General features: G+C 41.9%; 1 protein-coding gene across 5 annotated transcripts in view; it reads right to left on the reverse strand.

The window, feature by feature from the left end:
- Positions 1–4,671: 4,671 nt before the first annotated feature.
- CCDC170 (coiled-coil domain containing 170) overlaps positions 4,672–18,882 on the reverse strand; it is a 107,819-nt gene continuing 93,608 nt past the window's right edge. For all 5 annotated transcript variants that reach the window (XM_053904380.1, XM_053904378.1, XM_053904377.1 and 2 more), the window contains 2 exons: positions 8,427–8,663; positions 4,672–6,696 (listed from right to left, as the gene is read on the reverse strand). In XM_053904380.1, coding sequence (XP_053760355.1) covers positions 6,535–6,696; positions 8,427–8,663 — 399 coding nt within the window. In that variant the 3' untranslated portion in view covers positions 4,672–6,534. The remainder of the gene's footprint in view (positions 6,697–8,426; positions 8,664–18,882) is intronic.

Here is an 18,882-nt window from a genome sequence, read left to right on the forward strand (position 1 = left end):
TCTGGGCAGCTCAAGGAGTGCTTCAGTCCTAAAGGGAGGACCTGGGTGGTGAATCACAGCATCTGCTCAGCACTCAGAGAAGTCTGAGCGAGCAAGAGATAATGGGGTATAAGCTGCTGTGATGTTAATGTGGAAGGAAAGTGTAGATAGATAAGAGAGAAGACAGGAGGTAGAGCGGACAGGGCTTTGTGATTTATCCGATATGGGAGGAGGAAGAGGAACAAGTCAGAGTTCCCTCCCCAAACTCTGTCTTGGACACTTGAGCAGATGTCAGGCCATTGGCTGGGGCAGGGAGCCCAGAAGAGAAAAAGGCTATTGGCGAGAAGATGATGGGAGTCAGAAGTTATAAATTCAACATTGCAAAAAAAATAAACTAATTAAAATAAATTTTAAAAAATGGGGCATCTGGGTGGCTCAGTCGGCTGAACATCTGACTCTTGATTTCAGCTCAGGTCATGATCCCAAGGTCGTGGGATCAAGCCCTGCATTTGGTTCCTCAGGGAACAGACAGCCTACTTAAGATCCTGCCTCTCTCTCTCTTTTTCTCTCTCCTCCCACCCCTCTCTTCCATTCTTGCTCTCTCTATATAGATAGATAGATAGATAGATAGATAGATAGATAGATAGACAGACAGATAAAATTCAACATTGCATATGCTGAGTTTAAGATTCCTATAGGATATAACAACATTCATTGAGCACTTGTGACATCCATGTCCTAAGCTGCAAACCTTATATACATTGACTCATTGAATCTTTATATAAAGACTCTGTGAGGAAACTAGTCTTGTGATTCCTATTTTAGTCCTGAAGCACATGGGTTTTCAAAGTGGTTAATCAAACAGCCCAAGTCACTCAGCAGAGCTTATATTTGAACCCAAGTCTATTTTGCTCAATTCCTACAGGTGTCCTCTCCACACCATCCGGCACCAGCGAGATCAGGACAGGAGTCTGATCTAGAGAGACAACGGTTGGCATCATCATTGCATAGATGGTAATTAAAGCCACAAGAATAGATGGAACTAGTTAGCAATATTTACAATAACAATGTTGTTCGCTAACATGCATTGCGTACTCCCCACATGCCAGGATATTTTCTAAATGCTCTGCATTATTTAATCCTGACAGTAATCTTGTAAAATGGGGCATGATTTCCCCATCTTCAGTCCACAAACTGAGTGGTTTAAACAACATATTGTCTCACAGTTCTGGAGGCCAGACGTCTGAGACACCAGCTGAAGCAGTAGAAACAGAGACAGAGGGAAGTTGAGTCCTCATGACATCAAAGGAAACCAGCAAGCATAGGACCAGTAAGAGCACCTGGCCATGAGAGCCACCCTGTACCATGCATCTGGCATTCCAATTGTTGGACTATCAACCACATTCTGGTTTCTGTGATGTATAACTGTTCCTCACTGACTTCCGACTGGGAGGTCAAGATTCACACCAACACTCATATCCATACTCATCCTTACATTAACCTCTGATTTCACTTTTGTTTCCTATAACCTTAAAATAATCTGACTCAAGAACCCAGAGAGGCTGGGGGGGGGGGGGGGAGGGGGGGAAATGAGCTGAATGTCACATCATGGAAGCTAATGGAAAAGAATAATTCAAGAAGGAAATGGTCAATTGTATCAAATGTTACAGAAAGATCTAGTAGGATGAACACTTCAAAACTAATAGAGGTTTGGGGCACCTGGGTGGCTTGGCCCATTAAGTGTCTGACTCCTGATTTTTGCTCAGGTCACGATCTCAGGGTCATGGGATCAAGCCCCATGTCAGGTCTATGATGACAGTGCAAAACCTGCTTGAGATTCTCTCCCTCTCTCTCTCTCTCTCTCTCTCTCTCTCTCTCTCTCTCTCTCTGCCCCTCCTCCACTCAGGCTTGCTCTCTCTCTCTCTAAATGAATAGATTAATTGATTAATTTAGAAAAACTAACAGAGGTTTGCTAACAAAAATGTGAGAACCGGGTGAGTGGAGACCAAAGCCAGGTTGCCACAGGAAGATGGTGTGAAGAGGAGGTGAGACCAGAAAGACAGAGGGAAATAAGGCCCTACGGAGAAGTTGTTGGGGAGTAGAGGGACTGATTTAACATGAACGTATTTAATGCTGAGGGAAAGAAGCCACAAAGGAAAGCGAGGTTGAAAACGCTTTCGAGACAGAGGACAATTGATAGGATGAAGTTAGTGAGGACACAAGCGGCCAGGCGGAGGAAATAACCCGAGGCAAGAAGAGGGAAGGGGGCCACGATATATGCACACATATCAGGCTATTCTAGGGTCTGATATTGAAGATATGTCCTGTAATGGCTTCTACTTTGTGGGTGTAAGAGGAGACAAGATTATCTGCTGACAGTGGAGAAAGAAGACAGGTTAAAAGCCTTGAGGAAGAGTAGAATATTTGCAACAGTCATTTTGGAAAATGGCAGCGAGCTCGAACTGGGGAACTGGGAAGGATTACCAGTTAGCCCAGAGGGCTCAGGTGAGAATTTGCCAGGCCACCTGTGATTTCCTCCAGTCTCATCCAGTGGGGCAGGAAAAGCAGCAGAAACATTGTTAGTTGGGACTAATTCAAATCTGAGGGATGAGGGGCAAGGGCACAAGGAATTGAAGGTGTTGGGAAAAGAATGACTATAAAAAGGAACCAGAGTATCTAGGCTGACCCCAGATGGCAAGGCTAGCAGGGAGAAAATATGAGAACCAAGGAAACCCAAAGAGCACTTACGTAGGGGTAAGAGATAGAGGTCTGCAATGATAAGAGTTTATGGAGATTGTAAGATTTTAGAGGTGGAGAAGTTGCAGGTGATTAGAAGATCCTAAATTTGACCAAGGGTCATAGATGTGTGCTGTGTGCCTGTCCAGCTTTCCTTCTGTCATTACGTGTGGTTCTGGTTGAACAGATCACCTTGGAACCTCACCCCACCCCACCTCACTGCAGTCCAGTTGGATTCATGGGATGCAGGCCAGTGAGTTCATCCCTTGGCCACAATGCTTCGTTCGGAAGGAGTGCGTGGCCAAGAAGACATGATCAGACTCTTCTTCCCTGACACTCCTTCCATGAGTTTTGGAGGCAGAGAGTGTCTCATTTTCTCAGCTCATGAGTTGAAAACACCATGTAGCTGCTGGTTATCATCTTTGCTGGCAGCATGGAGAAACCCATCACCAGAAGGAGAAAGGGAGACCAACATGCAAAGACAAGCAAACCAAGGAGAAAAGGAAGATGGGTAGAAGCAAAAAGAATCCAAATAACAATTTTAAATCCCTGCATCTAGCCGTGCTGAAGCTAGTCTACTCCTGAATCTTTCAAATGAGTACCCCCCCCCAAATTCTCTTTGACTTACAGGAGTTTCAATTGGATTGCTATAAACTGCAATCTAAGGTTTAAACAGCTGAAACAAAAGGAGGTAAAAGTATGAAGGTCAAGAAGGCCAAGAAACTAAAGATAAAACGTTGTATGAATTTTCCTTATGGGCACTAAAGTCACCCGAGAAGAAGGCAGCACTTAATGTGGCTGGAGAAGACACCTATGAACCATCTTTTTTTTTTTTAATGTTTATTTATTTTTGAGAGAGAGAGAGAGAGAGAGAAGACAGGTGAAGGGCAGAGACAGAGGGAGACTGAGGATCCAAAACAGATCACAGAGCTCAATGTGGGGCTTGAACCTACGAACCGTGAGATCATGACCTGAGTCAAAGCTGGATGCTCAAGTGACTGAGCCACCCAGGAGCCCCACTATGAACCATCTTAAGTAGGAAGACATACAGGATGTTAACAGGTAACTGCAATGAGGACCAAGAGAAAAGTTATATTCAGTTAGCAAGGAGCCTCAAATGAGCAATGATTTTTATACAAAGACACGGGCATAACAGTATGGAGGCAGCATAGAGGAGAGGGAAGCATACAGACTCCACTTACTGAGGAGAAGCTAAGTGGGGTTGTACAATAATGTGGATAAAATCACTATTGCATAGAGTGGGCAAGAGCCTTCCCGATCAAAGGTTATGTAGCCATGAAATGCTTCCCAGTGAAAATTAAACTCCACGTCCAAGTCCCAAGTATTATTACAATATAAATAATATAGACATTCTTTAACCACTTTCCAGCCCACCACCCCTTGACCTGGAATCACCCCCCGTTCATCTGTAAGACAGACAGACTATAAGGTAGAACTGACTGGGTTTAATTCTTTTTTTTTCCTAATGGAGATATTTTATGCACGCATTTAAATGTCCCAGACAATGACCAGAATAATAATCTCAAAGGCAATTATCACTCAAGTGTATTTGGTAGAAGAGTTAGTGTTAAATATTTTAAAACCCTAGTTAGAAAATCTCATCAACATAACACGTTTTATTGGCCAACATAAAATATACATGGATATTATAGAAGAACAGAATCTAACACAAAAATGTGAGGTTGGTCTGCCAGCTCTAGAATGAATGCCATGGAGGGAAAGCCAACAACCAACTGGCGTTTCAACAAGGAGGAAAATGGCTTTATTAAGGGATTTCAATTTGTCTAAATGACAAATAGTTAACGTGCATATGGACCATCTACATAGATAGAACTTATTTTTCTTATGTCACGAAATGGAGAAATATTTTTATGAGTTTATGCTTTTAAAGTGACATCGAATAGTGTTGAAAATAACTTCACAGAGAAAATAAACGAAGTTCATTAAAGACTGTATTTGGAAAATGAGAACAGAGATATAAAACAGGGGTATAAAAACAACCCCTCCATCTCTGAACACCCCCCACCTTTCTATGGCATGGCTGAAGCAAAGCCACTCAGCAATTCAGTCCTCCAGAGACCCAGACAGTAAGGTTGCCTCCTTCAGTCTGAATGCGTATGGGTCCAGAACAGCAGCCACTGTCTCTACGGAGCATGTGAGGGGATCTTCAGAGACGATTTCTGCGGGGAAAATACAATTCTGCCTCTCCGGCCTGTTGCAGACCTAGCTCGTGTCCTCAGTCAGGGCTGCGAAGGTGTGTTTAGTGTGTTCAGTTGCAAAAGGTACTTTATACTATCCTTGCACACAAGGGAGAAAGCCAGGCGACCATGACCCATCTCCCAGAGGACATCCTTGCTTCCTCTTCCTCTGTGTGATCTGTCATCAGTAAGTGTCCAACTCATTTCCTTTCCTCTAGAATTTGCTTTTTCTCTCTTTTTCTAAAATTTATTTATTTTGAGAGTAAGAGAGCACGCATACGCTTGAGCCAGGGAGAGGGAGAGAGAGGGAGGGAGAGCAAGAATCCCAGGCAGGCTCCTCGCTGTCAGCGCAGAGCCTGACTTGGGGCTCGATCTCAGGAACTGTGAGATCATGGCCTGAGCCAAACTCAAGAGTCAGAGGCTTAACCAACTAAGCTACCCATGTGCCCCTCAGAATATGCTTTTTCTCTTAATGTTCGGATGTAATCTGTGTTTCCCCTCTCCTTTAATGAGACACCAACACTTTTTTCAGAAACTGTTTAGAAAATTACATATGGCAAAAATAAGGTAATCGACCAAAAAAGTAAAAGTTTCTCTCAATAAAGTTAAGAATATGGCTTCCTGAAAAATATCTGTGAAATACAAATTTAAAAAGAAGGCAGAAAATGACAGAAAGTCATAATAAAATCCCAATCTGAAAAAAGTACCCCTGCTGTCAGTGCATCTGATAAACTGGTGAATAAAACTGTACAGGATTTCATGTGACAGGTTTCATATTAAAGGTTTAACTTTTCAAGGACTGAGATCAACCCTGCTCCAACATGAAAAATTGCCACCAAATGTGATCTGGCAGCCACATTTAAAACAGGTAAATTTCTTACAGGACCTTGGACCCTGTGTATGTTTTACCAAATAATTTGGTATATTGCCTTTTAAAGAAATCATATGGGTAACATTCATAAATCTGTTACTTTGGGGGCTTCAATTCTTGATTCTATGAATGTCTGCCTTTCTTTATGGGGGCAATTTTCACCAGGACCACAGGAATTCAGGAGAAACTGGAGGAGTGTGATGTAACAGAGAAGGTACAGCCTTTGACCCAGAGCCAGCATGGTAAGACTTCTGGTTCAGTTGCTAACCAATTGCAATCTTGGGTAGGTAACACCCTCTCTGAGCCCCAGAGAGGTTGTAAAATCAAACACTAAACCTTCTCCACATGGCTATTATGAGAATTAAATTGGGTAGGAAAGCCCCCAAGTCATAAAAGGAGTCCCATAAATGTAAATTCCCTACCACCATTGCCCATTCTAGGTTTACAATCTACTGGAACTCTTCTGGGTCCCAAAGTGCTAGTAAATAAAAAAATAGGTGTTTTTAGTGTCAGACATTTCCCTACAGCTGGCACCTCTGAGATCCTTTTTTTGCAAATGACGGATCCTCACTCTATCATCAAAGTATATGGTATTCACATACTGATCAAATTTCAAAGGTTTCAGGAATTAGTGAGATCGAGAATTGTGTGCCATCACTTAGCTCTACCTCCTTCAAGAGACATGGTATTCAATGAAGGAGTTTTAAAGTGGCTTTGGGGGTGCCTGTCTCACCCAAGCGTCACATCTTTGAGGCAGGCACAGGTGACAAAGTGATGCCGATGTAAATGGATCAGTCTTTCAAGACATTTGATGATTTCACAGTCGGGAAGTGCAAGACTGGTCATGTTCAAGCCCAGCTTCTGGGAAACCACTTCCCTGAAGTCCACCAGCTGCAATATCAAACACACACATTAAGGGCGAGAACAAAACATGCTGACTACTGTTGGTCTGAATGCAACCAACCAAACAAACAAAACCCTGTGGAAAACCCAGAGGTACATGAGGTAGGCAAATTACTTACTGTCTTTTATCTTAGTCCTCTCATTTATAAAATAAGAAGGCGAATCTACTCAATTCCCCCTACGGTCCTTCCGGGCACCAACTGTCAGTGATTTCACAGCCACTTAGGGTGGCATTTCATGCCAGTTAGTGTGGCATTGGCTACCAAGTCAAGAATCTCAGCGAAAAGCAACCACGAATGAGACCCATGTTCTCACTTCCTGAGGGAAATAACCATATGCCTACTTCCCAGAGCTGTTCTGGAATTCGGATCAAATGAAACAATGAATGTGTATGTTTTCTGTATACTAGGAAGTGCTTTACAAATGCTGTGGTTGTGCACACCGTTGATAAGTACGTGGAAGTTTAAGTGGGCATGGAACCACTTAAACTAAAGGAAGAACAAAGGGCAAGAAAGTATGAGCTGATGAAAAGAGAAGGAGCTCTAAATAATGACCAGATGACATCACATAAACAGCCTCCTCACAAACCATAACATCGGACCCTCCGGGACTACTCTCTGTCGATCACAAAAAGAAACATGGAGAGGTGACGAGCTTGGAGAAAATGGATGAAAAGATGTCTCATAGTCCTTCACATTCTCATCAACTGTGATTCTGCGCTAAAGCAGGAGCAGATACCTCAGGGAGATCGGGCCAACCCCTTGCTAGAGGTACCTTCCATTTTGGAAAAGACGCACTCCAACCTGAAGACAGATGTTGCCTCCAGGAAAACTGCCTTCCGAACATTCTCACCACGTGTTCATTCACATCCCAACCTCCTTCCTATGCTGAGTCCAATTTGGGGAACATAATACCCTCTCCCCCCTAGTGTCCCTGGTGAGAAAGTTTCCCTCAAACTTTTCTCCCCTTTCAAATATGGTCAAAGCTCTTAATTCCTGAGAGGGTTTCCTCTGAGAACACGCAGTTTATAGTTTGGCCTTCCTCGGCTCGGCCTGACACATGAGCCAGAGCAGAGGCAGCCAAAGAGAAAAAATATCCTAGGACGAGAGTCCACTCTCTGCCCTTTTGAGCTTCAGAAAGAGAGGGAGATGAAACCCAAAAGCAATGGGGGTCAGGCTGCCCAGTACAGTTCTTTGTGCGTGACCTCCTGATGTGCTCGCCAGATAAAACTCTCCTCCTTGCAACAGCCAGCGAGTGAGGACTGTTTTATGGCTTCCATCTGGGCTAGATTGGCCATCGAGTCTGGGTGCCACTGTTTGAGAGTTGGGACTGTTTCCTGCCACTGATCTCTGCTGGAGATAAGCCTTCCCTCCTGAGGCTGAAGCCTGGGATGATGCAAACTTCAGAGGCAATCAGTGCACATAATAAAAACCTCTCCACAACCAGAAACTGGCATTTCACAGGCTTTCCGCTGCTTTGATAAGAACGTCTTTTTTCTTTTCTACAATTCATGCCATGAAAATGTCAATTATTGTTCTTAGCAGAGTAAATCATTATGGTTATTTTAGTGCCAAAAAGATGCTAGAGGGTAGACAGATACATTGAAATGATATAGAAAGCTTTGTAAATTGTTTTTGAAGAAGCATATGAATAATTTTCAAGCTTTTGAATTGTCCTATCTTTCCTAAACAAGATTTTACCACCAGATTTCTACCCACCTGCTTTTCTCTCTTTTCTGCTTCTTCCAGAGATTTTTTTAGTGTCTTCATTTCACTGGTTACCGCTTCTACCATGTTCCTGGCTCTCTCTTTATCCTCCTTAGCCTCATGCTCTGTAGAATCCAGTTCTGACTTGACAGACATTAGTTTTTTCTCAGCTTTCTCCTTCATCTTCTCAAGTTTGTCTCTGGATTTATTTAGGTCTTCAATGGCTTTGGTCTGTTCCAAAGTTTTAATCTAAGAAGTTAAGAGAATGCCAATAATTTCTTTTGTATTCATCTAGGAAAATTGTATCAACAAGATAAACTAGAAGTCAATGAAATTCACTTAATAACTTTTTTATGAATAAAGAATGGAATTCATCCCAGTTATATAGACTTTGCTAAGCATACATGCTGGGCAAACATGTCTTAAGGCAGTTATAGTTTATAAACATGTCAGAGTACCATTATTGGAGGATGTAGAGTGTGAGGCACTTTGTCTTTATTAGCTTAATATGTAAAATTTTTCCAGATTTGCTTACAAAAGAGTATGAATAAAAAGGTTGAAATTCTGGCAAATACTACAACATAGATGAACCTTAAAGACATTACAATAAGTAAAATAAGCCAGACACAAAAGGACAGTTATTGTATAACTCTCTTTATATGAGGTACCTAGGACAGGCTAATTCACACAGAAAGTAGAATAGAATTCCATCCCCAGTGGAGGAATGTGGAGTTATTTAATGGGCACTGAGTTTCAGTTTAGGATGACAAACAGTTCTGGAAATGGATAGTGGTGATGGTCGCACAACACTGTGAATGTACTTAATGCTACTGAGTTGTCCGCTTAAAAATGGTTAAAATGAGGGTGCCTGGGTGGCTCAGTCGGTTGAGCGTCCGGCTTCGGCTCAGGTCACGATCTCACGGTTTGTGAGTTCGAGTCCCGCGTCGGGCTCTGTGCTGACACCTCAGAGCCTGGAGCCTATTTCAGATTCTGCGTCTGCTCCTCCCCTGCTTGTGTGCGCTCTCTCTCTCTCTCAAAAATAAATAAACATTTTTAAAAATTTTTTTAAATGGTTAAAATGGTAGCTTTTATGTTATGTATATTTCACCACAATTTAAAAAAAAAAAAGAGCTGGAGGCAGTTTTCATATTTGACACAAAATTTTTAAAACTGACCATTAAAAATAAATATGAATGAGCTAGCACTTAACACCCACTGGGATGACCGTAACCAGAACAAGACACAATAACAAGTGTTGGCAAGGATGTGGAGAAGTCGGAGCCCTTACATACTGATGATGGGAAGCAGCTGGTGTAGCTGCTATGAAAAACAGTTAACCAGGTTTCAAAATGTTAAACACAGAGTTAACACAGGACCCAGCCATTCCACATCCAGGTTTATATATTCAAGAGATTTGAAAACTTGTGTCATACAGAACCTGTATACAAAAAAAAAACTGTATACAGCAGCACTATTCATGATCACCAAAAAGTCAAAACAACCCAAATACCCATCAACTGATGAGCAGATACATAAAATGTGGTCTCCCCACGCACTGGAATGTCATTTGGCGACAAGAAACGAAAATCCTGACACCTTGGATGAACCCCAAAAACATTATGCTAAGGGGGAAAAGTCAGTCACAAAAGACCGCTGACTGTATTAGTCCATTTATATGAAAGATCTGGAAAAGGCCAGGGACTGGTGGGAGGGGAGATTGGGGAGTAACTGCTAATGGGTTTGAAGGATGATGCAAATGTTCTGAAATTAGATAATGGAAATTTGGTTCCATCCACTATAACACACACAACTTCTTAAGAATTTAGCTCCTTTTCCGGCAGAGAGGAGGCTGATGGCAGACATGCTTGGACAAACTCAAAGCTCCGAACTGGTTCCACGCAAGAGACAGGTAATCCTTGGGAAACTGACAGCTGCTGTGGGACTTGCAATCAAGAAGGCATAAAAACTACCACTGCAGCTTGGGAAATCCGTGGGCCATAAGATGTCAATAGTTGGTGGAGAAAGGAACTCTGAGTCCATTTTTGAGCCAATGATATGGCACTAGAAGACCTACCACTTGAGTCAAGTTAATGGCACCCACTAAGTGCAGGTCTACAGAGGTGGACCTGGCAGACCATTCATGGATTTCAAGTTATCAAAACCCACATCTGAATATGCCTAGCATATTAGATACAGTATAATGGAGTATCGCCTCCACGGTGCTTCCCGAGCATGATGATGTACAGTGGTCACATAGAAGAATACTCTTGGTCTTGGGGTGCCTGGGTGGCTCAGTAGGTTCAGCATCTGACTCTTGATTTCAGCTCAGGTCATGATCTCACAGTTCGTGAGATCAAGCCCCAAGTCCGTCTCTGTGCTGATAGCATGGAGCCTGCTTGGGATTCTCTCTCTCTCTCTCTCTCTCTCTCTCTCTCTCTCTGCTCCTCTCCTGCTTGCTCGCTCACAGACATGTGTGCTCTCTCTCTCAAAATAAATAAACATTTAAAAATAAATAAATAAAAGCTTTAAAATAATTTGTGACATGGCCCAGGAACTATATGACATATCCATAATTCAGCAATTTGATCATCAACTTAAGAATTTAAAAAGAAGGAGGAGGAGGAGAAGAAAAAAAAGAAGAGGAGGAGGGGGAAGAGGAGGAGTATTCTTGGTCTTAAGAGATACCAGGCAAGTATTTAGGGGTAAAGTGTCATGATGCATGTAACTTACTCTCAGATGGTTCAGCAAAAATGAAAACCTCCCACCCTCATTAGGCAAAACACAGCAATCAGTAAAATATTAACAATTATTACATAAATCATTATGTGAAGAATAAAATACTGTCCATTATACTACTCTTGCAACTGTTCTATAGATTTGAAATTCTTCTTCTGACAAGAAGTCAGAAAAGGGAACTTTCCTCAGCCATAGCAAGTTCTTACTTGATACATCTCCAAAGGCAAGGGAATTAAAAGCAAAAATGAACTCATGAAAATAAAAAGCTTCTGCACAGCAAAGGAAACAATCAACAAAACTAAAAGGCAACCAACGGAATGGGAAAAGATATTTGCAAATGACATAGCAGACCAAGGGCTTGTATCCAAAATCTATAAAGACCTCACCAAACTCCACACCCGAAAAACAAATAATCCAGTGAAGAAATGGGCAGAAAACATGAATAGACACTTCTCTAAAGAAGACATCCAGATGGCCAACAGGCACATGAAAAGATGCTCAACGTCACTCCTCATCAGGGAAATACAAATCAAAACCACAATGAGATACCACTTCAAGCCAGTCAGAGTGGCTAAAATGAACAAATCAGGAGACTATAGATGCTGGAGAGGATATGGAGAAACGGGAACCCTCTTGCACTGTTGGTGGGAATGCAAACTGGTGCAGCCACTCTGGAAAACAGTCTGGAGGTTCCTCAAAAAATTAAAAATAGATCTACCCTATGACCCAGCAATAGCACTGCTAGGAATTTACCCAAGGGATGCAGGAGTGCTGATGCATAGGGGCACTTGTACCCCAATGTTTATAGCAGCACTCTCAACAATAGCCAAATTATGGAAAGAGCCTATATGTCCATCAACTGATGAATGGATAAAGAAGATGTGGTTTATATACACAATGAAATACTACTTGGCAATGAGAAAGAATGAAATATGGCCTTTTGTAGCAATGTGGATGGAACTGGAGAGGGTTATGTTAAGTGAAATAAGTCATACAGAGAAAGACAGATACCATCTGTTTTGACTCTTATGTGGATCCTGAGAAACTTAACAGAAGACCACGGGGGAGGGGAAGGAAAAAAAAAAAGTTAGAGAGGGAGGGAGCCAAACCATAAGAGACTCTTAAAAACTGAGAATAAACTGAGGGTTGATGTGGGGTGGGAGGGAGGGGAAAGTGGGTGATGGGTACTGAGGAGGGCACCTGTTGGGATGAGCACTGAGTGTTGTATGGAAACCAATTTGACAATAAATTTCTTATTAAAAAAAAAAAGGAAAAAAAGAAAAGGGAACTTTCCCATGCATGATCAATACAACACACATCCTACTCGTAAACATTTTTTAATATATATATATATTTATAAATTATACAAGCAGCTGCTCTAAATAATATATTCCATGGATTATCAAACATTTTACAAATTGGATACATTACATGAATGAAATCTATCACTTTTAAAACAAAGCTATCTCCCTTTAAGACAGAGATTCCCCTCATATGCAAACTATCTCCCTGCTGCAGAGAAAATGGACAGCAAAGTGGGAAGTTGCTGGGATTGGGATATTGAATTCAAAACCTTGTATTAACAGATATATGCAGCCTTTCTGCTTAGACTGGAAAAACATTTACAGTGGGCTATCTACCAAAAGTGACGGAACACAGCTTGGAGAGCTGGAAGTACATAAATCAGGTCCTAATGAGAAGAATTCATAGCCAAGAACTTCTGAAAAATATGAGACATTATCACAATCCTAAGGGCTGCCTCAGTTCTTGTCATCGGGGAGCAGAGGCGAGTCAAGGAGCTCTGAGCCAAGCCACCAGAAACAGAACTGAAAGCCAGTGGACAACAGAGACCTCAGACTCCTAAATCAAACCCAACAAACAAACGAGATTCCTGGGAGTGGGGGCGTGGCTAAGCTGGTCTCTTAGTTCCCCCTAAAGGAGCCTCCCAGATCCGGCCCAGAGTTCAGCCAGAGCCTGTGCTGCTAATGGTCTTCCGGTGGGGCAGAACTGGTCGTAAACAAGACTGACATGCCACCCAGAGCCCAGCAAGGATGGAGAAGGTTCTGAGTGTCTCCTTGAGAGAAAAAAATTTCAAAATCTGGTGAATGATTCTCTGTCATGTCAGAAGGCCTGAAGGCCCTCAAAGAGATGGTGATTAAATTTAAAATCTGATGTGTTGAATTCCCTCCCCACCCCACTCCCCAACCCCGGGCCTCGAGGATCTAAATTCTCTAGCTGGAGGGTTTTCAAGAAACTGCATAGAAAATGCAAACCTGCAGGAAGGAGCTAGGCACCTCACACAGACTCCTTGAAGACAGTGGGGTAGCACAGCAGGAGAGTATCCCCATGGCCCAAAAACATGTTATGTCTCTACTAAAGAGAACCAACCACAGCTATCTTACTAGAAGGAAACTGAAGCTGAAATTAAAGGAAGGGGTTCATTTGACGTTGCAATCTGAGCACACTTCCACTTTTCTACAACCCATTCTTTAACCCATTCCACAACCCAAGAAGTTCTTCTTTGTAGGTTCTCCTTGGTGCACACATTCAAAGTGAGGACAGCTCAAAGCAATTCCAAGCCAGTGGACCTACCTCCATTGAATCCAAGATTCAATGAATCCAACTATACATACAAAGAAAGGCTGCCCTGACTGGGTTGGATATAGTTCTGGAGTGAAGAAGGAGCATGAGGAGAAGCTATCTTGTGTGGGAGATTATCAAGAGAGGTAGCAAGAGGGAGAGGCCTTTACTGCTGGCTAAGGAGTGTTATTCCCTTTTGGTGTTTTCTTAAGACACTACAATGAAGGTAACAATGGCTTTTCACTGAGTTTTTGTCCCTTTTGTTGTCTGACTACTGATTTAAGGGCACAGCTCCCTACCAAAATTGGGCCACATGGTACATAGGGAAAGCTGATACCTTTCCACCAAATATCTATTCTTTCTTTTGTCCTTCCTGCCCAGAATAGACCCATTTCTCAGGCTGACTTCATCTAAGTGAGGTCCAGGGACTAACTTCTGGCCAATGGAGAAATGCAAAGCATTGTATTGTTCCTGGAAAGTGGCCTTCAGGGTGTCTTCCTCCCTTTCCTCTTCACAGGTGGCTGGAATGAGGCCAGAGCCCCAGCAGCCAGCTTGTGTCAAGAAATGGCATTGAGGATAAAAGCTATTGCTAGGACAGTGAAGCAGAAAGAACAAGCCAGGGTTGCTGATGACCCCAGAGCCATCCCACTAAGCATGGCATGTCTTCCTTTCCATGAGAAAGGAATAAACATCTCTCCTACCTAAGCCACGGTTATGAGGGGATCTTTCAATATATTTAGCTGAAACTGATCACAACCAACACAGGCTAAGAAGCAAATGGTGCTTTATGAGTTACACAAAGCGTTTTCTGGATCCTCTGGAGGGCTGCCACATGATGTCAGTGCCTGTGTTTGCATTTGTGCAAAAAACCTACGTTTGTACCAATTAGTAGTACTACGCTAATTATTCTAGGTTAATGAGAGAAGAGCAAAGGTGGAGTTCATACATAAATAATGTGTTCATGCCAAATGAAGTCAAAACTCTGTCATGGTGCGTGTGCAAACAAAATATCTGAAGCACTGAATTAAATCACAGGGTAGCATAAATGTCCTGTCCTTAGAAAACATAAACTCAAAAGAAACTGTACAGCAAGCAACTGACCCTACACATTCTTATTCACAATGATTGTAGGGGAATAACACAACCTGGCATATTGAATTTATGTCATTAATGTGTTTATTTTTATACCTCACTGTTTTTCTAAATCTGTTTGAAATTTACAGGGGTAAAAATGTACCAAGATTAAGAAATTTCTATACAGCGTTAAGTTTGTATATATGAAAGCGATATTGTAATAAAGTTATTTTGACTCAACACAGGGAGGGGAATCTATAAAAGAGTATTTTTCTTTCAAAAAGAGATATCTATAATAATCAGGTTTGCCTGCCGACTTCAAATTTAATAGCTCATCTGGAGAGGTCCGTTTTTTCCTGGTCAAGAATTCAGGGGGAAATTTACTGCATGAGTCTTTAAAAGGGAGATTGGGATAACCTAGGAGTCAAGGTCTTTGAGCACAGTTTTGCAACAGACAGAGAAATGCACAGAAAAACTCCACACAAATGTTGCCAACAGCCTTGTTCATAATAGCTAAAAAGTGGAAACAATCAAAATGTCCTTCAAATGCTGAATGCATAAATGAAGTGTGGTATATCCAAATGACGGAAAAGTATTCAGCATAAAAAGGTACTGTGATGGTTAACATTATGTGTCAACTGCGCTGGGCCACAGAGCCCAGATATTTGGTGAAGCATGGATATTTCTGTGAGGGTGTCTCAGGGTGAGATTAACATTTAAGTCAGTGGACTTTCAGTAAAGTAGATCTCCCTTCCATAGTGTGGATGGGCTTCATCCAATCATTCAAAGGCCTGAATAGAACAAAAGTGACTCTCCCCGAGCAAGAGGGAATTCTACCAGAAGACAACCTTTGGACTTGAACTGCAATATCAGCTCTTCCTGCCGCCCTATTCCCAGATTTTAAACTTGCCAAATCCATAATCGTGTAAGCCAATTCCTTAAAATCAGTCAGTCAATCTTCCTGTAGCCCTCACTCTCCTTCTCTCTCTCCCTTCTTCTATGATATAATAAAATTAAGCACCTCACACCTGTGAAAATGGCTAACATTAACAACTCAGGCAACAACAGAACTTGGCAAGGATGCGGAGAAAGAGGAACTCTTTTGCACTGCTGGTGGGAATGCAAACTTGTGCAGCCACTCTGGAGAACAGGATGGAGGTTCCTCAAAAAATTAAAAAACAGAGCTACCCTACAACCCAGCAATTGCACTACTAGGTATTTACCCAAGGGATACAGGTGTGCTGTTTTGAAGGGACACATGCACCCCCGTGTTTATAGCAGTGCTATCAACAATAGCCAAAGTATGGAAAGAGCCCAAATGTCCATCGAAGGATGAATGGATAAAGAACATGTGGCATATATATACAATGGAGTATTACTCGGCAATCAAAAAGAATGAAATCTTGCCATTTGCAACTACGTGGATGGAACTGGAGGGTATTATGCTAAGTGAAATTAGTCAGTCAGAGAAAGTCAAAAATCATATGACTTCACTCATACGAGGACTTTAAGAGACAAAACAGGTGAACATAAAGGAAGGGAAACAAAAATAATATAAAAACAGGGAGAGGGAGAAAACAGAAGAGACTCATAAATATGGAGAACAAACAGAGGGTTACTAGTGGGGGTATGGGTGAGGGGATGGGCTAAATGGGTAAGGGGCATTAAGGAAGATACTTGTTGGGATGAGCATTGGGTGTTATTATACATAGGGGATGTATGCATTCGACTCCTGAAATCATTATTGCACTATATGCTAACTTAGATGTAAATTTAAAAATCTTTAAAAATAAGATAAAATAAAGAAGAAAGAAAGAAAGAAAGAAAGAAAGAAAGAAAGAAAGAAAGAAAGAAAGAAAGAAAGAAAAAGTCAGTCCATGGTTTTACACCATGTTCTCCAACCAAACTTTTACCTAATAAAGCTGACATTTGGATTTAAAAAAAAAGTGAATTTCACAGCATGTGAATTATATCTTGACTTTTTAAGACATAGAAATGAAACTCAAATGATTGTTTTTAATGTTTATTTTATTTTTTGAGAGAGACAGAGACAGAGCACAAGCAGGAGAGGAGCAGAGAGAAAGAGAATCCGAAGCAGTCTCCAGGATCTGAGATGTCAGCACAGAGCCCGATGCAGGGCTCAAACCCCCTAATGGTGAGATCATGACCTGAGCCGAAGTTGGATGCTTAACCAATTGAGCCACCCGGACACGCCCAAATTATTATTTTTTATACTGATCCTCCATAAATGGTGAAATTAATTCTTAATTTACTAAGTGTACTGGGCTGAACAGTGCCCCTCCCCACCAAAAATATATATGTCCACCCAGAACCTCAGAATGTGCCTTATTTAGAATAAGGGCCTTTGCAGGTATAATTAAGGTAAGGATATCATGATGATAGCATCCTGGATTAGGGTGGGCCCTAAAGCCAATGGTGGGTGTCCTTATAAGAGACAGAAAAGGAAGGACACAAGAGGGGAAGGTCACGTAAGGACGGCAGCAGAGAGGGATTCTGCAGGTGCAAAAGCCAAGGGCTGTCAGCAGCAACCAGGAGCCAAAAGAAAGGCATGGAGAGGAGTCGCCCTCAGGTTCCCCAGAGGGAATCAACCTTGTCAACATCTTGGTTTCAGGCTCCTGGCCTCCAAAATTATGAGAAGAAACCATTTCTATTGTATTAAGCTACCCAGTTTGTGGTCGTTGGTTACGGCAGCCACAGAAAATGAATATAGAAAGGCCATCTTTGCTAATGTTCAGTAATGTTACCTTATGAATAATATATACAGGGACAAGCACAGGCAATGTATAAAGATGAATAATTGATATCATTAGTCTGTCTTGGGCACTAATATTGTATGTCTCAAACCAAAAAAAAAAGTCATTTGTAACTAAAATCTCTGATAAATTCATGAAGTTGGCATTCACTGTGTTAGTTAGATCTCTGTTCTCCACTGGAAGGCAGACTTAGCTTAGCATCCTATTTAAATGTTTAGGGGCCTGAGTAATTGTTGAGCCAGTCAAAACCCACCTCTCCTATACCTTCCCTACAATCTTAGCTATAAAAAGGTGTGGATCTCTTTATGCAAAATAAAACAAATGAACACACAAGCCAAATTTATTTCCTTTCCCAACTCTTCCCTTTTTCATCCAAGAATTCTGGAAGAGCAGGCCACTGACTTTGTGTCTTCTCCTTCATCCCTCAGCATACTGGAATTTGGCTTATTCTCCAAGCCCTCACCCACTACCACTACAATCTACACTACACGTGCCTGAGCCATAGATGTCCCAATGCCAAGTGCAGTGAATAGTCCTTTGGTCTCTACCTTACTGCTACTCTTGATGCTACTGGTCATAGTCTCATTCTGGAGACCCCCTGCTCTCTCAAATCGCTTGGTTTCCTTTTAGTGTCTTCCCTGGTGACTTCACTCTCCTGTTTGAAATTCTCCAGTGGCTCCCCAGGACACAGAGGACAAGTCTAAGCATCTTAGGAGATTACACAAGGCCCTGGATGATCAGGCCCCTGTCCACTGCCCAGCTTTTTCTTCCACCACTCCTTGACTCTGGAAATCATCATGGTGTCAGCAGCAGCCAATCAGAGCTTCTATTCACCTTCTTACTGCATCTAATTACCACTAGTGTTATCTCCTCCTCCAATCTCTTTGTCTATAGCTCATTTATTCCCATTCCACCCCCACAATCTTTGCCATATCCACGTATCACCTATGGTAATTGTTTTTTTTAACTCAACCACCTTTTTAACTTACTTGAATTTCTTTTTTTTTTGTTGTTAAGTTTATTTATTTATTTAGAGAGAGAGAAAGTACAAGTGAGAGAAGGACAAAGAAAGAGGAAGAGAGAGAGAATCCAAGCAGGCTCCACACTGTCAGCATGGAGCCTGACACAGGGCTCAAACTCACCAACCATGAGACCATGACCTGAGCCTAAATCAGACATTTAACTGGCTGAGCCACCCAGGCGTCTCTGAATTCACTTCTGTTAAAAGGAATATTATACGATTTCACTAGAATTTGCCACAACATGGTACAAAAACAGACACTCAGATCAATGGAACAGAATAG

Source organism: Panthera pardus, unplaced genomic scaffold (genome assembly GCF_024362965.1).
Source record: "Panthera pardus isolate Hobbes unplaced genomic scaffold, ASM2436296v1 HiC_scaffold_17, whole genome shotgun sequence".
NCBI lineage: Eukaryota > Metazoa > Chordata > Mammalia > Carnivora > Felidae > Panthera > Panthera pardus.